The sequence below is a fragment of the Thunnus thynnus genome, chromosome 11 (genome assembly GCF_963924715.1).
Source record: "Thunnus thynnus chromosome 11, fThuThy2.1, whole genome shotgun sequence".
NCBI classification, from domain to species: domain Eukaryota; kingdom Metazoa; phylum Chordata; class Actinopteri; order Scombriformes; family Scombridae; genus Thunnus; species Thunnus thynnus.
The window spans coordinates 12,044,271-12,066,729 of NC_089527.1; the positions used below are offsets into that span (position 1 = coordinate 12,044,271).

General features: G+C 38.8%; 3 protein-coding genes across 4 annotated transcripts; all 3 read right to left on the reverse strand.

Annotated features, from left to right (window-relative positions):
• Positions 1 to 4,582: 4,582 nt before the first annotated feature.
• On the reverse strand, positions 4,583 to 7,760 carry nepro (nucleolus and neural progenitor protein). The gene is made up of 9 exons (XM_067603180.1): positions 7,633 to 7,760; positions 7,275 to 7,429; positions 7,012 to 7,100; positions 6,726 to 6,854; positions 6,462 to 6,539; positions 5,955 to 6,256; positions 5,813 to 5,871; positions 5,514 to 5,710; positions 4,583 to 5,417 (listed from the first exon to the last, which is right to left on the reverse strand). Exons 1-9 carry the CDS (start codon positions 7,715 to 7,717, stop codon positions 5,078 to 5,080), a joined length of 1,434 nt encoding a protein of 477 aa, XP_067459281.1. The 5' UTR covers positions 7,718 to 7,760; the 3' UTR covers positions 4,583 to 5,077.
• A 760-nt stretch (positions 7,761 to 8,520) lies between these two features.
• Positions 8,521 to 10,879, reverse strand: tex30 (testis expressed 30). The gene is made up of 5 exons (XM_067603184.1): positions 10,757 to 10,879; positions 9,684 to 9,920; positions 9,508 to 9,559; positions 9,052 to 9,266; positions 8,521 to 8,758 (listed from the first exon to the last, which is right to left on the reverse strand). Exons 1-5 carry the CDS (start codon positions 10,772 to 10,774, stop codon positions 8,597 to 8,599), a joined length of 684 nt encoding a protein of 227 aa, XP_067459285.1. The 5' UTR covers positions 10,775 to 10,879; the 3' UTR covers positions 8,521 to 8,596.
• Positions 10,880 to 11,493: 614 nt separating this feature from the next.
• poglut2 (protein O-glucosyltransferase 2) lies at positions 11,494 to 22,459 on the reverse strand. 2 transcript variants are annotated; one of them, XM_067603182.1, is made up of 10 exons: positions 22,402 to 22,459; positions 18,748 to 18,953; positions 18,331 to 18,536; positions 17,199 to 17,276; positions 16,855 to 17,027; positions 15,480 to 15,717; positions 14,514 to 14,723; positions 14,168 to 14,257; positions 13,788 to 13,892; positions 11,494 to 11,904 (listed from the first exon to the last, which is right to left on the reverse strand). In XM_067603182.1, the coding sequence occupies exons 2-10, from the start codon at positions 18,827 to 18,829 to the stop codon at positions 11,887 to 11,889; spliced, it is 1,200 nt and encodes a 399-aa protein (XP_067459283.1). In that variant the 5' UTR covers positions 18,830 to 18,953; positions 22,402 to 22,459; the 3' UTR covers positions 11,494 to 11,886. The 2 variants fall into 2 exon arrangements, with proteins under 2 accessions (XP_067459283.1, XP_067459282.1); XM_067603181.1 differs by having other exon boundaries at positions 21,936 to 22,455.

Sequence of the window (22,459 nt, forward strand, 5' to 3'; positions counted from 1 at the left end):
CCCCTCTTATCAATTTTATTTCTTTTTTTATCTAGCTTGCATTTAAATCTATTTTTTTACTAATATAGTTTTTAAATCTGTCTTATTACATTTTCATAACTTTTATTTCTCCTGTACATTAATCTAAAATTGTTTTACTGTTTACTGTCTACATTTGTTCTGTCTGTGAAGCACTTTGAATTGCACTAACCTGTACAAAAGGTGCTATACAAATAAAGTTTGATTGATTCACTGATTGAATCTATACCCCCTATCTCTAACAGTTTACAGTTTCAGGCAGCCTGACCAGTGCAACTTTGGCATAAATTATGCAAACTTGCTGTTTATTGTGCTGGATTTCCTAACAGAGGGGATTTTCATGAATATACTTTGCATGTTATAATGGGAATTAATGTAAATCAGTGGATGCCTGGGAGTACAGGTAATTTGTGATAAAGTGGCTAATTGCTGAAAAGTACAGCCTTTCAACAGCAACAAAATGACAGCTAAACAGGTGACCTTTCATCTTTGGCTAAACATTAACTTTAATAACACATAAGACTCCTCTAGGTCCAATTTCACAAATGCCAGTAAAACTGCATCTGTACAAATACTCAAAATTCTCCAGTAGCCAGGGAGAATCTTAGAAATGCTTGTGTATGTTTCTCAAATATATCAGTAAAAAATATATATTAATACAGTATGACAGAGGAGAACACCACATCTTTCAACAAATACTGTCTGGATGACAGCTTGAATAGACAAAAACCTGCCAACTGTTTTTGCCTGACAACACTGACATTATTTTGGCAAAACATTATATCTAACTCTGATTTTATTCCACCTTAAAATAATTTCTGTAAAGATCACAACGAGACAGTTTGGTTTTCAGTTAAGAAAACTAGTAAGACATAGACACTGTTATGAGTATTTGAGCTTAGATGAAGCCCCTTTAAAATGGAGCTTCCTCTTCATGTCTTCTTCAATGTACAACAGTAGAGTCAGTGGATTTTTTTTTATCCAGTGCAGTAATAGTGTTCCCCATGACCCTGGATAAGAATAAGTATAGAAAATAAATGGATGGATGGTAATGGTACAACAGGGGGCTTTTTTTAGGTCATACTAATGCATTTGAGCAGAAACTTATCATCGCATTCTCCCAACAGATTTTGTTAACACAGTTCTGCAACACCAATGGCATCAAACATGAAAAAGTACACAAAGGTCCCAACATGCTTTTGTTCACTTTATTTTCTTACCGCTTTAATCACAGCTTAGGAACAGCGCACATAAGTTTGTTTCTGGTCACAGCCCCTCTTGTGTACGGCACTGATGAAGGGCACATTATGCTCTGGATTTTTAAAAGCTCTAGAGGTTTTTCCCCCACATATGTTCTTGGACAAGGACATTAAAACAGCATTAAACACATTCTTGTTGAAACACATTGTTAAAGGACTAAATATATTTCCCCTCTGTGAATGGGGGGTTTGAAGATGTTATTCAAAGAAGAACAAGAGGGCAAACTATACCAGTATCTCTTAACTACAGTATTTAAAAAAAGGCAAGATACTGCATCATCTACTGCTTGACATATATATTATTGAGTAACATAAATGCATTGAAATTTTGACGAGGTATTCAATTAATCATTTCATATTCAGTGTCTCCCTCGAACCATTATGAAGATTTTGACCTTGCGTTTTTTCCTCTAGTTGTTCTCCCACTTCCTCCACAGCTTAGGTCCAATTTTATGTTTTAGGTCACTGAATTATGGGACACCAGGCTGAGTAATGAATGGCACTATGTGCTTGATGCACTGTGATTAGCCTCTATGGCACCACTTTGCTTTTTTTTGCCTCTGTACATCTAATGGTGTGATGGATTTCTTACACCTGTGGTAGAGTATTGAGAATAAAGACTGTCCAAAAAGTCCCCCCAAGAAAAACGAGAGCATTAGTGGGAGAGAGAGAGAGAGAAATCCTAGTTCCATGCCATGCAAAAAGTTCAAGCCTGAAACAGTTGCGTGCTCTATTCCCTTGCTGCTATTAAGATAGGAGGAAAATAGACTGAGGAGCTGGATGTTGAGAGTGCAAACCTTTGTATTCCTTTTCTTGTTTTAGGTCATATTTATGCCCGCGGGCAAAAACTGATGCATTCACAGAATCCCTTGACAACCAACAAAAATGTGTACAATTTCTGCACTGAACTCAGCCATGTGGATTCATCTATTTAGAATGATGTGCTAATAAATACCCATTGGCTGACAGGAATAGACAGACAGTGTGTCCCACAGTCTATGGTGTCACTACCCTAAACTGAGGCAGCAGATGGTGCTTAAGACTTGCTGTCCCCACCAGATAATGATACACCTAAATCAAAGTGGAGTTATTGCAGAAATTGGCCAACCAATCCTGTAGGTGGGAAGTGTTTCTTTAGTCGGTAAGTTTGCTGTAATTAATGACAGCCACATTTCAACATTTTACATCTTATCACTGCTTACAGGCAACAAACTGTAGACTCTTCTGAAGCATCAATAAGTGGCTACAGGGTAGAGAGGACAAGGTCAGTGATGTAAACACACTATTCAGCTGAGCAGAGTGAGCTATACATACCCAAACTCTAGACATATAATGTACAGTCTGCACAGAACAAACCACTAACACATCTCTAAATTGTTGTTAATTCATGCTTTATTGTGTGTGTGCCCTTTATTTTGTATTTATACATTAAATTAGTAAGGTCAAAGTATTTTTTTTTTACTGCATTAAAAATACCAACTGTAACATAATGTGTTTTGTTGGAGATGATCACTACAAAATGTTTATGGTTCAGTGTAGCACATGTTGAGAGAAATACACACACTTGACATGAGTAAAAATATCACTGGACGAGCTCAGATAAGTGTCCAGAATGTTTTTCTGATATGTATATCACCTATATATTATACTGTAAATCCCATCAAGTGTGAAAATCATGATACTGATAGCATTTGGCACCATCACTCCATCTCCTTCACTGCAGGGGAGTACAAAAGTTCACCTTGTCTGGTTTAGATAAATCCCCAGAAAGCACAGGAATCAGGAATCTGCAGACCGATATGCACATATAGAGCTGACAGGCTAATGTTAGACCATAACTTAAGCCAGACTTCGTGAGGGGGAAGGAAATGTCAGTGTTGTATTTGTGTAGATGGGATGACTGAGTCTTTGGCAGAGGATGAGAAGCTGGTGGGCAGCAAAACTGTGAACTGCAACAAAACTTATCCCCTAGTTTCTAATTTGGTGCACAGCCTCCACTCAATGAGGGTCACTGTGGACCACCAGACACTTGCATGGTTTCCATGTGCTGGCACTTGTACCTGCATAGTTCTTTAACATTACTTCAAGGTCTGGAGACCATCTTGCCAACTAACAGATGCCACTGCCAGTAAGTTTTCTGTTAATATGAGCACTTGCTATCTCTGTAGCCACAAATTCAATTCAATAGAGATGATGAAAAGCCTACAATTACTCACACTGATGCCATCTATGGCATTATAATTTACGGGGTTGAGACATTCGTTCTATATTTTCTCAGAGTGCAAATGGTCATTGAGTGCATTAATGTATCAACTCCACCAGGTGGAGCCATAACTGCCACCAGAGACATAAAACAAGCTGCTTCATTTTCTCAATTTGGTGTCAAGACATCTTGAAAACCAAGACTGTAACATTTATGGCTTTATCTCTCTCCTTTACAACTTAATATGAGCTAATCTGCAGTATATCATGGTTTTATTTCAGTGTGCATGAGAATTGGTATGTTACTGCTGTCTTAAGAAGGAGGAACAGGATGTGAAATGAATATCCCTAGTAAGCACATTCCATCTTGTGGGTGCTGTAGTTGGCAGAAAAGTACATGTTTGGTGTGCGCCTGTAGCGCACTGGTGAAGAAACATGCCACATAACTGAAACATCCACAATTACACTCTGGCAATGGTACTTTACTGCATGCTGTTCCCCATCTTTCTCTGCTGTCACTATGTAAGGCATTAATGACTTTGTGTGAAAGGGCTATAAAGATTTATCTGTACCAAAAGCATTCAATGCTTTTCTCATTCTCAGCACAAGGGGCAATCACCAGGAGCAGGACATGTTCATAGTTTGCCTTACTCTGAAGTTTCTCCATATAAACTGCTACATCACCCCACGGTTTTATTTCATCATCTTGGGAGTCCTGAGAGGTGAATGGTTAAGGCGTATACTCATCCCCGGTTCAGTTCAAGCCAGGGATTTTAGGTGCACATCATACTCCTCTCTGACTCTATTGTCCTATCCAATAAAAGCAAAATGCCCTGAAAACTCAGAATCCATATATTGACTTCTGCTTTAAAAGTAACTTCACACCAGTTAAAATCTCTTTAGCTTTTTTGCTGACCTCTACTGATTGAGTTCTTAAGTTGGTATGTCTCAACATTCCCATTGTGATGCTTTGTGTTATCAGAGGTGTAAATGATTCAACTTTAAACCAGAAGAGGTCAGTAAAACAAGGTTTTTCGTCTTTGTGGCAAGCATAGTAGCATACTGTGTATCTGCAGCTGCATGTGTTTAATACTTGTGTAATCTTCACTCATACAGATAGGTAGATTTATTTGACAAAATTTAAAACATACATGACAGCCTGATCACAAAGACAGGCTCCACATACAATTTTTAAAACTGTAGAGGATTAAAATACACAAAGAAAACCCCTAGAGCTTATTGTGGTCTTCTATTGCAGTATAAGATGGCAGACTGAATAAGACAGTGTAAAGCAAGAATAACATTAGACTTAAAAAACTCAGACAGTAAAACCTCAATCATTTGTACATCTACAAATTATTTAACAATCATTTCTTGAGATCTGATTTAAAACTCCTCTCAACTGGGTTTAGCTTGAGCGACACAGGCAGCTTGTTCCATTTTTCCAAAACATGTTTTAAATCTCATAGAAATGACATACACTCATCAGTTCTCATACAGTAATTCATTAAATTTCATCCATATTTCCTTTTAAAACAGAGGAATGTGTCATACACTGAACTCAGCTTTGCTGCATACATGTGTTTAATTCAGAAGTGTCACAAACCTGCAGAGGCAAATATATCATCTATGTCATCATGGCTATTGCAATCAGTGGTCTGAGCTGTTGCTTCATGTATAATCCTGCTTCTCTTGTTGTCCTCTGAAGGTCCAGACACTGATAACTCAGTCCTCTTCCTTCGTCTCTTCACCTGTTTCTTTTTGACACCAATGCTGACTGTAGGAGACTTCAATCGCCTCCTGAGTGACTGAAAACGAGTTCTCAGGTGAACATTTTTCCTCACGGCAGCAGAAGACCGACAGGCGTTTGGCATTACCCCTTGAGGAGAGAAAGCCCAGCAAACTTCCTGTCTGAAGCTCCGCAACTTCCGCTGGACGCTGAGAATGAGGACAAATTATAAAATCAGGCACAATCAGTATTTCAACCGTGTTGTTTTACCCCAACAACTCTATATTCTGTAGTGTTGTTCTTACTTGTAACCTGCTGTCTCGAGGCATTTCATCCTTTGGCACTTTAAACGCAGGAAGGTTAAAAGATGTTTTTCCTTTTCCATCTTTTGGGATTTGCACCATAGGATCATTTCTTCGAGATGGGTCACCATGTTTGTGAAAGTAGCAGCTTCTCTTACTCGTTTCTTGAACATTTGTTTCTTCTCAGCTTTGTGTGGTTCCTGCAGGAGAGACGTGCCCTTGGTTACCAAAATGATGTCATCATTAGATGGGTGGCAGCACTTAATAATAAATATACAGATTCATATGGTTCATTCACGTACCTCTGTTAAATTCCTGAAACTCTTCAGAAAAGGCTTCATGTCAGCATTGAGAGCCAGATCTGGGAAAAAAAAAATCTGTAATGTAAATGCTTAACAGATGTAACATGATCATCATTAAACCGTAAAAACAAACGCTCCACACCTCTTTCGATAGCAACACCCAGATCTTCTTTCACCTTCCTTTTCTGTCCCTGGTTCTTGACTTTAACAGAAGATTTCTTCCTACTCTGCTGCTTTTCCTTGTGGTCTTTGGCATGGAGACCACGTGTTCGCCATTTGGTCAGTAACAATGCATGAGAGGGACCCAGGAACTCTGCCATATCTCCTGGCAGGGAGAAGCTTTTGAGGAAGGGCATGGGCTGAAGGTGAGCTACTTCTCTAAGGAACTCCAGGAGCTGCTGATACAGAGTGGACAGACTGGCCAGGACCCCACGGAAAATCACCCTGATGGAGCACAAAGGCAGGTGGATTTAGACTGTGGAAGCTGCTTCTTAACCAACACAAACTATTTAAACACAGATCGTTAAAAATCTTACTGCAGTTTGAAGCCAACATTTAAAGTTGCCTTGTGCAGGATAAATCATAATTCAGCCTCTGCTTGCATTTACAGTATAAGCGGCTTTAGATGAAAATGGCAATGAGCACTCACCAGAGCCGACTGAGCAAGCTGGTTATCACCACATTCAAGATCACAAACTCCTCCCATTTCATCTGCTGCTTTGAGAGTCTGATGCGAATGTTAAAGGACAAACCTGTTATGTAGCATCAAGAAGGTCAAAACTATTAAGCTTAATTCAGACAAAGAAACCAACGTGCAAAAAAAAAAAAAAAAAAAAAAAAAAAAAAAAATTAGATCTTCGATGATTTTTATCAGAGGGGGATCATCAATCAGTGCAATCTCTGGAAAGGATACACAAAAGCTCTGCTGCAGCGATTCAAGGTGCAGCTCATCAGGTGTGCAGCTCCCAGCACTTTGAGACAGAGCCACTCCAGCATGGGTTGACTCGGAACATCACACTCACCAGACTTGACGCTCAGTTCTCTAAACACACACACACACACACACACACACACACACACAAACCACATTACTGCAAATTTTAACCTGTTGCATACTGTGTATTCCAGCTGTCACATAGCTGAGTGTTATAAACTTAAATGGCAAGATTTGTGCACACAGAACAAACCTTTCTACCTACCTTTGAATCCTATTGGGACACAGATCTGTCAGTTCCTGAAGAGCAACATCGAGCTTCATATTCTTCAGCCTGTTTATGCATTGTTCAACCTGTAAGACATACAAATGAGGACACATAAAGTGAATTAGCTCTTCTGATTTTGCTACTTGTCTGACTTATGAATCCTGAATGACTGACACGTTCACCATCACCAGGACTGCAACAGATCCACTATCACACGTTCTCCAGGGGTCAGATGTATTAGCTTCTGCAACACTCCTCACCTGCTTTAAGCCTTTGAACGTCTTATTGCCTCTGTAGCTGTTATTAAGGACGTAGATCAGCTCGTAGAGAAGTCTTATCTCCGTTTGAAGAATCTCACTGCGAATAAGCTTGAGGACCTTCCCGTTTTCCACCAAAAGGGTTTCCACATTTACATCTGGAAAACAGCGACAACACTCGAACATTACCACTTATTTTAAGATACTGACAAAAAGTTACATCCACAGTACTGGGGGTGGATCCACGCTCACTCACACGTGGGTTGCAAGCGACACATATTATACAGCGTTTTTAGCGCTCAGACATCACGAAACAAAGTCAAGATAAGTAGCTAAGTAGTATACGAGCAGTGTATCGTACCTGTTTTGGGGCTAAAATGTATACGGACGCTAGAAACGGCACTCGGAAAGGGAATGTTTACTCTATTCCACGGTTCTTCTGCCATGGTGCTCCGCAAAACACGGAAGTCCGCCAGCCAATCGTCTTCGAATAAATGTAAACGTCTGTGTCTTAAAGGGACAGCAGCGAGTTTAGTGGGTTCATGGGTAATTATATTAATTATTATTATTATTATTAATTTAGTTATTTTCATACAGTCTATGGGTTAAACCAGGATTTCTGGTCTCACAACATAGTGATAAAACTTACACTTTTTATTCATAAGGAGTTCAGTTGCCACGGTAACTAACGCTCCTTAAGGACCACAGTATGAACAAAACACTTGCAAGCACAACAGACCAGAGTGACGTCCTTAGATATAACGTTACTAGAAATATAGCAGTTGTCAGTTTCCAAGTCTACTTCTAAAACATGACATCTGTAACAGTTAATAGATTGAAGTAGTGGCAGTAATAAATCTTTTTTTTATTACTTTGTGGATAGTGAATGTGTTGACTCAATGAATTTATACCAGCATGTAAATAAAAAGTGTACAGTATTTTCAGCAATAACGCAATGCTGTGCTTAGTTTTAGTAACTTTTACAGTACAACGGTCTTCTCACTGCTGTTAACTGGTTCCAGTATGATACAATTCTAAGTCAACGCACAGTACTGCAGTAATTTATGTCCGATTTTGTGGACAGATCAAGAGCTGTGGATGACCATTAAAAGGGGCTGACAGTTAAAAAGGGTTAAAGATTTATTTCCTTAGACATTAAAATGTTTTTGGTAGCTTTGAATATATTTTTTTCCCATTTGGTCTGTACTTTCTGATGACACAAAGACAAAACAACCTCACCACATTGTGTAAAAAATGCACTTTATTTAACAAGTAGAACAAAACAAAACAAAGAAAATCAAAATGATCTGAAGTCATAAATTAATCTATTCTCTCAATTTACTCATCCAGGTGATGACTTGTAAATTCACTTCATCCATCACAGACTCCTCCGACCTTCCCTTCACTGTCAGTCCATGGTTGCCTCCGTTTAGCCAGAAAACCTCAACTTGAGCTTTCATTTCCTTTATCATTCCATCAAAAAGGACCTAAGCAAAGACAGAAAGCAAAATAATTGGTATGGCAAATATTAACAATAAAACAAAAAGGCATACATTTCACACACTGGGAATAAAAGCACGACTCACATGGCAGGATATTGATCATATTATACAAAATAATAGAGGATTGGACTTTACAATCACAGCAATACAAGTTTCATTAAAGGAAGTCAGAATGTAAATACAGAAGAATATATGCAACTTATGATTTCAGCATTTTATAAACAGCGTGTGACTGAACACAGAAATGCATTAATGAAAAAGCCCCCAACAGTTCTCACTCTGTCACACATGTTGTCCTCTGTGCCAGATACAAACAGCACTGCCATGTGTTCGGGCAGCCCCTTGAGATCTTCACTCCGTTGTCGATGTGCATCTGTCTGTCCTGGGGGGTGCAGGGGAAAAGACAGGCAGATCACACCCTGAACAGCGTCCTCTGATTCATCGCTGAGTTGCCTGGCTACAGCCGCAGCGGCACGACATCCCATTGACCTGCCTGAGGAGAGGTCACAGTGTTCACTTTTAATGTCATTGCTATTAAATGTGCATCTAGTTTCCAAAATTGGCTCAATATATTACTGATGTGGATGAAACTAGTTAAGGATGTAGTTATTCTGTTGCAAAGAAAAGTCACACACACACAGTAATTATTCTTTAACTTCTTTGTAAATACACAGTGTACATGGCACATGTATCTAATTCATGTGAAATATAGTAAACCTGCTATTGCTGCTTACCGCCAACAAATATGTGCTTTATGGTAAACGTCTGTAGTGATTTTAAGTAGTGCTAGGAGAAGAAAAAAAACATTACTGAACAACAAAATGTATTCAAGCTATACAGTTTAGATTGATATTACAATGTATCATGTGACTGTGCTTTCTTGAATGAATGAATGAATGAATATGCTTACCCACACAGCATGGTAAGCCTTCACTCTGTAAGCCAGGTTTAAACCTTTGCATGTAAAACGGAGACAGAGGAAGCCATTTGAAGCCAGTGCATGTGCCAGAGAGACCAGATGTCTGAAGTTCATGTCTCCTCCAGCACCATGAGTGAGTATGACGGCTGTGAGAGCATGTTTCACTGAGGTAGGAGCACACAGGGCAGCATCCAGATGCTTCTTCCCAAATGGCACTTTCACTTTTTCCTGAAAGTCAGTGAGCATTTAGTAAGCACAAGTTCTAACTTAGGTTCTGTGTTTGTTGACATACTGCTGGCCATTTAACCCATTTAACATAGTGTACAAGGACTACCAACTGGGATAAACCATCATAGCAAAATGTTAACATTTCCTCTCAAAACATTGCTAGTTATTTAATTAATGTAATCTGAAAACAAACAGTTTATTGTTATTATCATTATTATTATTATATTAGGAAAGTTCCAGTTAATTTTGCATATTGTGTAAAACGAAAGTACATACTTTTCTTCAGTACAAATTGCAGTTTTTATTCCAAGTAAGACCTTCCCATAAAGCATTCAAAAGCTAAGCGTGAATCTCATTTTGTGAATTTTCCCAGTCGGGAAGTCATTTTTCCGATTATTCCGACACCACATGAATGCCACATTACTCAGTTAACGATGGTTAGCTGTCTAATCTCTGGGACACTCTGGATGCGGGAGCAGCGCGCGTGCGTCGCGGAACCTCTTGCTTTTGATTTCGGCGCCCACGTTAACAGGATAGAGCGGCAAAACGAGAAAGATAGGGTTGCCAGTGGCAGAAGCGCCGCAGCAGACACGCTTCCAGTGTGGACGCTACAAGCGTGAGAGACGCAGTAGTTCAGCGACACACACGCACACGCGCTGCTCATACATCCAGTGTGTCCCAGGCGTTAGGTGATGTTTCCATGAAGTCTGTGCTTTTTACCTTTTACGACTTAAAGCTGTATAAATCACTCTAATGTTAGACCGCTATCTATGTATGGTTTCAGCTCTTACCATATCTTAAAGGCTCTAATTTTACAGTTGCTAGCAGGTATTTACCTCGTAAAACTTGTCCATCTTGAGATGTTTCTTCTTTGACCTCCGAACAGCAGAACACAACAACAAATGACTGACTTCTAGTGTTTCGGGGTGCTCATTGCAGCTTAATTAAATATTTTAAATGTTCGCTACGAATACAAGTTTGAGGTACTTGTACTTTACTTAAGTATTTCGATTTTATGGTACTTTGCACCTCTTATCCACTACATTTCAGAGGGAAACATTGTACTTTCTACTCCCCTACATTTGTGAGCTACTTATAGTAAATACTTCTCAGATTAAGATTTTATATAAACTAATATATATTCACGTTCTAACTGTGGTTAAACTATACAAAGTGTATTATTATTATTGTAAATACTTATATAATATAATGCAGTAGCTTACTATTACTATTAATCTACCCAAAGTATCTAAAATTGTCTCTACATTGATAAACTACAATGTTAATAAGTTACGTGTATTTGTTAGTGACAAAAACAAACAATATACTATCATAATAAACACTCTTTAAAAGAAGCCAGTCTGCATAATGAGTACTTCACTAACATTAACTTTTGGAATTCAGGACTTTTACTTGTAGGAGTATTTTTAGCCAACCATATTTCTACTTTTACTTAAGAAAAGGATCTGAATACTTCTTCCACCTCTGTCTACTACTATCAGCAATATAAACAACATTGGCCTTTGGCTACAGATCATTGTCTTTTTACTTATCAGCTACAGAGCAGCAAACATGGAGCTGACATGATTTATTTGTTCAGCAGAAGGACACTTCAGCAGGTCAGCTGATGGTGACATTGCAACTTGGACATATACAGATAAAGATCCTTACGCCTGAATACATCCTGCATGAAAGACAATACAACTCTATTTAATAGCACTTTAAAAAGTAAATTTGGACTCTGCATATGTATGTAAAACAGTGTCTGAGGGGGTAAGAGAAAGTTTATAATACAAAAGAAAATTACATTCACTTTAAACATATAAAAAGAAAGTATTTATTTTAAAAATCAGATAACATGTAAAATTCAAAATATTGTCAAAACATTCATACAACTTATTCACACTTTATTATTTGGCAACATATGAGATATGAAGGATTGCTCTGTAACTGGATGACAGGTGAATCAAAGTTCATCCTTTGCCTGAAAAACAAACAAAAACATTCATGTTAGGATCAGAAGGACAAAAGTGACTCTAGAAAATGTGCCAGCTTTCAAAACACATCATGAACTGGCTTTAGTGTGTGAGAAGAAATGTGTGCCACCAGGTACTGAACTTGGACTTGTCTTGTACAGAGTTTACAACACAAATTTAAATGAAAACATATAATGTGTAAAATTCCTTAAGAGTAATATACATTTGTGCAACAGTTTAGTCTAAACTGTCACTCATTCAAACTTGAATATGTGCACTAGTTATCATATTCAAATCTCATTGTGTAAATAAATGAAAAAAAAGGAAAAATATGTTAAACTTTGCAGTTTACAGTTTGCTTTAATAATATTTAAATCTACACACACCCATGTTGCCTGAGTAGACCTCTAATAGCGCAGGCTGTCCAATATCCAGCTGATTTGAAATACTGATTATTTATATTCTTGTGTTATAAATAAAATAATACAACAGCAGAGAGGAGGAGATGCTGCGTGGCTGTAGTGAGTCCAAGGACAGTGACAGAAGATGACAGTTTATGTTTACAACCCAACCCACACAGTCCCCATACGCCAGGCGGACTTTGGTCTGACTGCAGCTTAAGACTGTGTGGGCATGTACAAACTACTCCTGACTGGCATCTCCCTCACACTCCTGTGCGGGACAACTTACACCATCATCATTAGGTACATGCTAAAACTCTACCGGCACAGTTTGAGCCTGTTGGCCGTGATTTCCACTCCATTTCAACTCAACATAAAAACAGAACATGCCATTGTAAGCAAGAAAGACTAATAGAGACGTTGTGCTCGGCCGGAAATGGCTGAATCCAAATGGAAAAAAAGGATTGTATTGTCCCTGCCCCTGTTATGTAACATAGAAAAAGCCAGCAGGGACAAATGGAGCGCAGCTGTTGAAAACATCTGTGTGGGTGTGCAGGGCCTTTGCTGTTTTGAGTAATTTTTATGTTCAATTTAGGAAGATGCAGTGGCATCTTTACACACACCAGAGGGAGCCACACACTCAAGAGTAGAAAGGTGTGTCTTGAGGCCGAGTATATATATTTTTCCTTATTAGAACTATTGCCAATGAAAAGCTTAAACCCAACAATGTGTTTGCCACAGATAATAGCTATTCTAGTTTATTCTACTACAGGTTTGTCACACCCAAGTCCTGACGTCTAGTGATGTAACATGATGTTTTTAATGAGGTCTTTGCCCACTACCTCCTCAATCATGTACAAATTAGCAGGCATATCTATCAGAGAGCAGACAACTGAAAAACTCTCTCTACATAGAGGTCCATCACTTGACATAATACAAATTAGTGTAAGCTTCTTTCACAAAAGATATTCTGGCATGTCACAGTAGGAAAAGCACAGGCGTGAATAATAAAATTAACATTGGCTGAGTCCCACTATCAGTGTCAGGATCCTGGTGTAGTGCACGCTGGCTCACAATCATACTGTCATGTCTTACATAAACAATGGCTCCCTACACTTATATGTAGAGGGAGCCATTGTTATTGTTATCAGTAACACCTGTGTTTTTCCTAAGATAGAAAGTCTAAGTGTTTAGTGTGAACGAGACCTAATACAGAACAGAACAGACATTATTACATTATATGTGGGAAAGATAAACTAAGCATCAAAGCATGAAAGTGTTAAACCTCATAGTAGACAGGTCTCGCTACTGTTTCAGCATGTTGCCATTTCTCTTGTGCAGTGTGTATTTGGAACAAGTTTTACTACATGTGTATTAAAACAGTCTAACTGGGTCTAGACTCTGGTGTTACTGTTGTTATGTTGTAAGCTGAGGTGAGGTAAAACACCACCAAAGTCACTGATGAAAGGGAATCTTAACGGTGCCCTTACCTGCGTCCTGTGGCAGAAACATGGAAACAGGTCGTCGCCGGGCTGTGCTACAAGCTCCATGCCCTCACGAACCTTTGGCTCTGTAACCTGGAGTTTGGCGTATTCCTACGAGAAGAAAATCTGTATTATAGAAAGGAACATCACTAGGCCATTACAACACATTTCTGAATGATGTGAAAACATTGTATTCAGAATGACATATTTAATGTAATACAGTGCAAATGCAATATATTTTTTATATTAAGTAGTGTTGTTGTCTCATAATGCTGTTGGTATTACTGTTTGTTAGTGTAATTATGGCTGTTGTGTCAGGCAATGGTGATCACCTATAGCTTTTCAATAGCTCAATTCCTTTAACTCTGCAACTGTAGAAATGTTACCTGGAAAAGTTTGTAGTAATAACAAAATATCTTGTCTCCCATGAGATGATTGCGGGAAAATTGCTGACCCGCCAGTGCAATTTTCTTCACCTGAAAGACACCAACAATCACGGCAACTTGGGTTATTTTTTCCAATCACAGCCACACAGAGAAAATCTCCTCCATTCTGACACAATAGTACAGTTATTTACTATGTTACTATTTATAGGGGTAAACACATAAACACAAAGTATCAACACATTAATCTGAATATGATTAAGTCAAATTGGATAACAGCCAAAAAAATGGTAAGCAGTGAATGATACTCTTTTTAAATACCACTCCATAATTATCTAGTCATCATCACCTCTTCATCGTGGTCACGAGCCCACTGGATCTTTTCCAGCAGGTCTCCAAGGTCCGCCTTGATTGGGATATAGTGCTCCCATGGCCGGAGCTCATTGTAGAAATGCTCGTAGTAGCCAGAATCTTGCTTTAACACGACGCTGTCTCCTGCCAGTAGGTACGGCAGACGATACGCTGCGACAGTGCCGTCGATGTTTATTTGATACTTGTACTGGTGGTGGACATGGAACAAAAAAATAAAAATTAGATTAAAATGTAGTAAAAACTGCTTAATATTACCAGTTAGGATAAAAAAGAGACTGGTTTTATGAATTAAATATGTGTGAAAAGAAAAATAAAATAACTATACATTTATCAGAATACACGTCTGAATGTTTTTTCTTATATGGAGGTAAATTGGCTCATTATTGAAGGCCTCGTTGTTATTCAGTTATTTTCAATTGTCATATTATGGCTTATAAAGTTATGTCCAACCTGTTGGAAAGTTATTTTCCATTTACACATTCCATTGGTGTTTCTGGCCACCAAGCTAGCGTACATACATTTAGTAGTCACTGGCCTTTTGAACACTTGCTTGGTCCATCATCTCCTGAGAAAAATACCTGGGTCTGATGCTTGTTAGATGCTTTTCTTCTCTCTCCAGACACTAGCTTACTTCAGCTCTCTACTCTTTCATTCTATGTATAATGTGCATACTCAACTTGTCTGAGCTTGTTTGCTGGAAATGCCTTCTTTTGGTTGTAAAACAATTAACTGAAAGCTGCAAAGAGCTGCAGATGTTCCTGTTAATTCTTATGGGGTATAGTAGTTCTACCGACTCTTCATTATTACACACTTGTTTCAAGGTTATCATCAAAAATATCAGACCCCGCATTTGCATAATATAATTAACCACTTTTTTTTTTTTATCTGGAGGCATTTTATGTATGACTTACATCAGACACCAGCCACACGGGTGCACTCTCACCTTGAAGAAGTCAAAGAAAGAGACGTGTTTGACCAGCGGCCCGTAGAGACTCTCGTCATGTTTGAAGAAGAAGAAGTTGGTAAAAGCAGCGTCTATCAAGTCGGGGTGAGCCCTCGACATTTTGACCAGCTCCAGGCGCTCCTGACGACTGTCCCGCCCTCTCCAGAAGGCTGTAGCATTCTTCTCCGGCCATGGTGGCCCTGTATTGGCCTGCACTGACATCATGTCCAGGCTTACTCTGTTCATTAGATGGACAATATGTTGCATGTCAAATCTCATATACATAGATAATAACATGCAAGACATAATGACGTGCATGTATGTATTAATTACGAATGTCATCTTATTATTTTGCCAACATATATGGCTGACCTCATACTGTATCTTTTGGCCTCATTGCCTATAAATTACATTTTATTTGTACCCTGGAGCACACGTATTGCTTTTTTCCTTTATGAAAAACTGTTTCACAAGTTCACTGTTGTAATTTAAACAAAGTTTTGTCATACAGAGATCAACAACTACAGACACAAAAGCACACTGGATACATCTGGTGAGCGAGTATCGCTCATTATACAGCGAGTTTCTGCAGGGCATAAAGTTAATGCACGCTTGTTATGGAGAGATGTTTTGTGAACTCAATTTAGATGTAAAAAGCAAAAATATTTTGCTGTCACATCCATATAAGCTGTTTTGCACTACATAAAAATGCATGAAGCATCACTTTCTACAAGCTGAGAGGTGAGATGAGGAAATAATAAGCTTCCTGACAGTTTTATTTCTGTTGAATTATTCAGGCTGCAATGTGACAGTGTCATGGCGCTGTCTGTTTACACAAGCCCACTTGTCCCCACTGTCATCTGCCAAGGGAAGCGGGGCGTGTTAGGAATCGTCATGACGAGGATCACCTCACATTTCAAATTCAATCCGGTCGACACATTAGACTAAATTAATATTCACACCAGTGTGCTTTGAAGGAATGCAATAAGCCAAAAAAACCTTTTTTTTCACACCTACTCCTAGTCCTGCAGCATAATTCACTTCCTCACTTTCACTTGTAAGTTTATTAGCTGGGTCTCTGGTTGGCTGGTTCCCATTCTCCACAAAGAAACAAGCCTTTCAGAGCCAACTTTCATATGTACAGGCAGTGAGTATTTGATACTCCAAAGTGATTTTCAATGGGGTAACCCTTTAAGGTTGTCCAGGAATGAATAGTTACGCACTGGCAGCACACTCACTCAAAATGAATGATATTGCCAATTGTGAAAACTCTCATGCAAACTAAGTAACATTTATTCTGCACAAGAGCTGACAAATCTTTTAGCTTAATACAAAATTTGCTAAACATTTGGTGTTTATGGATGCATAGCCTTACCTTCCCATGGTCTCGAGGACAGACTCTGTCAGGTCATAAGTGGGCATAACAATATCTCTGGTATTGTTAGACCCACACCAAGAGAAGATAGGATGAATATTCTGTGCGGGTTTCCTCTTTTCCAACGGCCAGTCACCGAGGTTAACAAAAAACTCCATATCAGGGAGCTGCACCTGGACACACAACACAGCAACACACCATGGAGAGGGAAACGGTGTATGCACCTCTAAAATGTCTAGTCATCCAAGAGCGAGTGATAAAAAAAAAAATCTTATCAGGCGTGCTGTTAAAAGAACCGACATGTTTCAGTACTACAAATTCACAAAACTTTCAAAACAGCTTACCTTTCTGCTGAGTGACAGGAGGATGGCATCCATAAAGATTCTGAAACCTACATGCTCACCAAATGTTTTAACGTAGACCTAAAGGGAATGAAAAGCTACATGAACATAAAAACATATCATGCGTTATTATAAAATATCTGTATATACTATAAACACAAAGTCCTGTTGCAGCATAGTGAATTATTATGAATGTCAGTCTATGGAGAGTTATAATTTAGCAGTGGATTAATAATAATTTACTTTTAATAAAACATAGCCTGTGCAGTTTATCTGTCCGTAGAACCAGACTCCATGTTTAAAAACAGGATTTTGCATGAATCTAAATAACCAAATTTGTAAGAAGACACTCATCCTGTCTGAAAACACAATGTATAAATTACAATGGGACTGTAAATCATTGACAACTGACAAATTACTGGATGTTCCCAGGTAATGCTAGCACTGTGCGAATAGTGCTTTACACATATCACTGTTACAGCAACCTAGATTCATTTCCACAGTGGTATTTTGAGATGACTGTACCCTTGAACACCTGGTTGATACACTGTTCTTACAGGTGGATCACATAGCTCCAGGCTCTCCTGGCTTACTATGTTATCACACAGCCTTAACTGAAGCTGAAGAAATACTACACTTTATTACTATACAGCCCTTTAGTTATGATTGCATTTGAAAGAGAATCTGAGAGAATCTTTTATTTTGTCACTGTTTTAGTTACAGTTAGACCAATATATCAGTTTGATGGTAGATCAGGCTGATACTGACCATTTGCTCCAGGGAGGATTATTCAACAGCTTCAGTAATGTCTCAAAGAGTGAAAAATCTACAATAAAACATATCTCACGCTGCCATTAAGAGCTGCCAACCCTGGTAAAAATCATTTCATTAGTCTCTCTTTTGGTGAAGTATAAAGGCTGTTTCAGAAAAGTCTCCGTGTTGACAAGAATGAAAAATAAAACATCAAATACGGGACGTCTTCGCACGCTATCTGATACTGACAGCTTTGATCTGATGATCAGCAATGATCCAACATAACTCATATTTGTAGAAATCACCCGCGCTGCCATACTCCGCTCTGCTATCTTATTATATCCGGTGTTTCTGGTGTGATACTTATCCCACTCTGAGCTACCTTGTTGTCTTTGACAGTGTAGTGGCAGAGGCTTTGTCGCTGTCCGAAGCGCTGCGGGATCTCTTCAGAGTTGCGATCTGGGTCGACACTGGTGTAAAGGGACAGATCTCTGTCTATCTGTGGGAAGGACTGAGGACAGTGCATGTGGTCCTCCCATAGGGAGCTACTGGGCTGGGGACAGTCACAGCCCTCATGGTAAACTGGGCCTGTAGTGGGAAAAATACATGTAACATCTTTGTCAGTAACTAGAAAAACACAGCTGGTGAACATGCAGGTTTACAGGATAAGTAGGGAGTAGTACATGTCACTTGTCTTAATGTTAGTAACATATATGGCTATATATAAGTTCTTTTGATGTCTTTGGATGTCATCTCATCCCAAAAACACATTTTGCAGGAAGTCTGGATTGTATTCTACCTTTCAGGATGAATGGTGACTTGGCAACGTGTTTGTCCTGAAACAGAATTTGGATGTGAAGGTCCGTGTAGCTGGCGTACATTCTGTAGCGAACCAAGAAGGACCCATCGTGACGATCCAGAACCTGGATCCAGATCCTGGTGAACTGCTCCGATGGAGAAGTAATCTTCACTTCAAAGGTTTTCTCACCGGGTGATGTTGTTAAACTGTGGGAGAGAGAACATGTACAGCTAAATGTTCAGAAACAATGATTCCAGGGAAATATTAGCGATGATGAGAAGATTGGTGAGAAGTTTTTCATTTCAGCTTAAAGACTGTCCAATGGAATTAAACACAAATTATAGCCTATTGATTGATACATTGAGTGTTAAATTGTCAAGACACAGTATTGAAATCCTTCGAGACTAACTCTGTAATCATACAACTGTCTTGATTGTTAACATGTTGGGAATCTTTACCATCCGTCCCGTATTATGTAGCTGAACATCACACTGAGTGAAATAGTGATAAAATATTAAACTTAAACTAAAAATATATGAAATATAACCCAGTGTTTTCCATGCATACCATTTGGTTGGCTCATCTAATAAGTTTTCCCCTTCCCAAATGTACATTTTGTTAGATATTTGTATCTATTTTTTTCAAAAGACAATTTAAAAATGTAGCTGAAACTGTGGTTTGATTGAAACGTCGGCAGAGTTTTAATTGAATTTTTTTTCCCCTAATACACCAATAATGACATGTAATTTTGTAAGAGTCTGACATTTGTAATCAGAGTTACACTTATCAGACATGGCTATCTTAAGTTAATTATGCATTTAAAACTCAAAGACCAAATGAAACAGTGACTTAGATGCTTGACTGCTGACTTTTAGCTTTAAAGCCTGAAAGTATTTCTCCTTAACATATTCACATTTGCATAAGAATCAATCAAAGTTAAGTTCAACTAAGAGTCAAACATTCAAAAACTCTTCTAATCTGCTTCATCATGACTCTGTGGCTTTTGCTTGATTTGCAGACTTTATTGAAATGATCTTCAGCTCTGATTGGTGCACCGAAATAAGTAACATCATCTTTTTCCAGCTGAGCCCCATCCACTTCGAACCAGTGAGAAAAGCAAGGGCATAAAACACAAATACAGAAATCTCTCGTGTGAAAATAACACAACTGTCCGAACTTAAACAGAAAACTGTGTGTTCATGTAATGGTCCATCACTCACAGTAAGTAGGTAGTAGGGTCTTTTTGAGTGTTTACATCCACCTCAGTTGAAATCTATAGTATCTGTAGCCCTTGCACACAGTCCCCCAATTTTTTGAGGACAGAAAGTAGTTAGATAATATGTTTTGGTTTCAATACATAGTCTTTCTTTGTCCCAGACCTGTGCTGCAGACATCTCCACTTCTTGTTTGTTTTGGGGGATTTTACTTCCAGTCTAGTCTGCAGCAAGTGAAACACTTTCTCAGTTGGAATAAGGTCAGACGACCAACTCGGCCAGTTAGGAACATTCCACTGTTTGGCTATAAAAAAAATCCTTCATTTCCTTATCTATATGTTTAGGATCTTCACTTGCTCTTCACCTAATATGGATGTAAAACACCCTCAAAATCCATGCTTTAACCTCAAACTCACTGTTTAATTTCAGACTAAATGTGCCAAAACATAATTATTGTCATAACTTGTAACTACACTGTAATTAAATGTAACAAGTTGTGCTTTGCAGACAGGGTTTTACAGATATCATTTCATGGCCTCTTGGTTTTGAAATGATGTTACTGTGTCACGTCTGTACCCGCAGACAACAATAATGTCGTGTTTTGTAGCAGGCGAGACATGAATAGAACCGAGAAACTGATAGCTATCTTGAGACGCAGAGCATGTGTGAAAGTGACACCCACTGACACCTTCATTGGGCCCATGGGAGCTTTTTGATGAAGGGGGTCATTGGAGGTCGGCTCACATGTTTCTCCCTGGGGCACAAACTTTCATGTCTGCTCTCTCACCATTAGACTAGTTTAAAGTTTCAACTTTCATACTACACCACATGTGGTTGAAAGATTTACTACGTTGTCCTTTATTTGTGGTTATACACTGAGGCATCCGCATAAAAGCTGCAGACACCAACAGGATAGACAGACTGCTGAGGAAGGCGGGGTCTCTCCTGGGGTACCAGCTTGGACCCAGCAGATGTGGTGGCTGAGAGAAGAATGCTGGTCAAACTGCTTTCCAGCATGGACAACACCTCTCATCCACTTTATGACCCTCTGGCCAGGCAGAGAGGAGCACGTTCAGACTCTACATACATTTGGACATTTGCTCTTTTGCACACATTGCTCTTAAATAGCTTTTGTATATTTCCACATTTGTACATTTCAATCCTGTAGAATGTAGGCTATTGTTTATTTTATCGTTATTCTTATCACTACCCTTATTTTAATTTTTATTCTTGTTGTGTTATTCTATTCTTTTGCTATTGCTGCTGTAACAGGGATTAATAAAGTACCTACCTACCTATGCAATATAAGGCGCCAATAGAAACACTCAACCTTTGTCCATTGTCAACAAAATTGGAAGGAGGTTATATTTTCCACTTGTCTGTCATTTTGCAAGTAGGACATCTCAGAAAGAATCATACAGGCCTGAATAGGAAACAGTTTCCTGGACCTTACATTTGAAAAAGTGTGACTTGTGTCACATTTGAGTACATTCATTTTTTATGGGAAAGCTAGACATCAGGGCTTTTAAGTTCTACAGAATATTATACAACACATTTTGTTTAGCAAAACAAACACTGAAGACAGTGTTCAGACAAAAATAACCATAACAGGGGCTGCATCTCTGCTTATTGGAGTGTTGATGAGCAATTGTAGATCTTTGTCACAGACTGATGTGTTTATTAAATTACAGTTATAGACACAAATCAAGTCATTTAGCTCTCGCACATCACCTAATAAAACAAGTAACATTATTACACAGTATTTTCATTAATATATGAAAAAAATGTGACTTATTTTGCTCAAACTGACCAATATAATCACATTATAGCTCCATAGCAGGATGCTACGTGGAGAACTTGAAAGCAGCATTGCTTGCCAATTAAATTTCACAGGTTGCAGCTGGAAGACCGGCCATAAAAAAGAAGAAAAAAAGAGAAAGAAAAAATTAACGGCGCCATATCAGGCCTACTCACTTTCTTCCCGAGCTGTCCACAGCCTGTATGTAGAAAAATCGAGCAGGCAGGACGATATTTGTCTCCAGTCCGGGTCCCCACACTAAAGTTTTGGCAGCGCTGGGTACCGAGTCTGCCAGAGCCCCCGGGAGTTCATGTCTGAGCAGATCCAGACAGACCAGCGGCAGCAACCACGAAAATAGTCGAAGCAACATGATTGTCCGGTCAGTGTCGACTTCCCGTTAACGTCAGCCGTTACTCGTCTTCCTACAGAGCTTCACTACCTAAACTTGCCATTGTTGTTGGTTTAAAAATGTCCATACCACAAGAGGATGAATACAAGTCTTTAGGTGACGTTTTGGCGTTAGTCAGTTCAGTTTCCATTTGGTGAAACAAATTTCAACAGTGGCATTGCCAGTGGCTTGTATGTGGCTAACATATACACATAATTTTGTGGTTTTTGTGTGTTCAGTGGTAAACCACCTACCGTTAGCTACTCCCAAAAATCTTGTTTCTTCTATAACTATCTGGTAAATGACCAAGGG

What these genes read in the sequence shown, in the direction of transcription:
- nepro (XM_067603180.1), bottom strand. Translation starts at nt 7,717, where the DNA reads ATGGCAGAAGAACCGTGGAATAGAGTAAACATTCCCTTTCCGAGTGCC. An exon ending in CGTTCAAAGGCTTAAAGCAG is followed by an intron (nt 7,101 to 7,274) that starts GTGAGGAGTGTT and finishes TATGTCTTACAG; the next exon opens with GTTGAACAATGCATAAACAG. An exon ending in GGGTGTTGCTATCGAAAGAG is followed by an intron (nt 5,872 to 5,954) that starts GTGTGGAGCGTT and finishes TTTTTTTCCCAG; the next exon opens with ATCTGGCTCTCAATGCTGAC.
- tex30 (XM_067603184.1), bottom strand. An exon ending in AGGCTTACCATGCTGTGTGG is followed by an intron (nt 9,560 to 9,683) that starts GTAAGCATATTC and finishes TTCTTCTCCTAG; the next exon opens with CACTACTTAAAATCACTACA. An exon ending in AGGACAACATGTGTGACAGA is followed by an intron (nt 8,759 to 9,051) that starts GTGAGAACTGTT and finishes GTCTTTGCTTAG; the next exon opens with GTCCTTTTTGATGGAATGAT.
- poglut2 (XM_067603181.1), bottom strand. Translation starts at nt 22,129, where the DNA reads ATGTTGCTTCGACTATTTTCGTGGTTGCTGCCGCTGGTCTGTCTGGAT. An exon ending in GTGGACAGCTCGGGAAGAAA is followed by an intron (nt 18,954 to 21,935) that starts GTGAGTAGGCCT and finishes TCTCTCCCACAG; the next exon opens with TTTAACAACATCACCCGGTG. An exon ending in ATTACTACAAACTTTTCCAG is followed by an intron (nt 13,893 to 14,167) that starts GTAACATTTCTA and finishes TTCTTCTCGTAG; the next exon opens with GAATACGCCAAACTCCAGGT.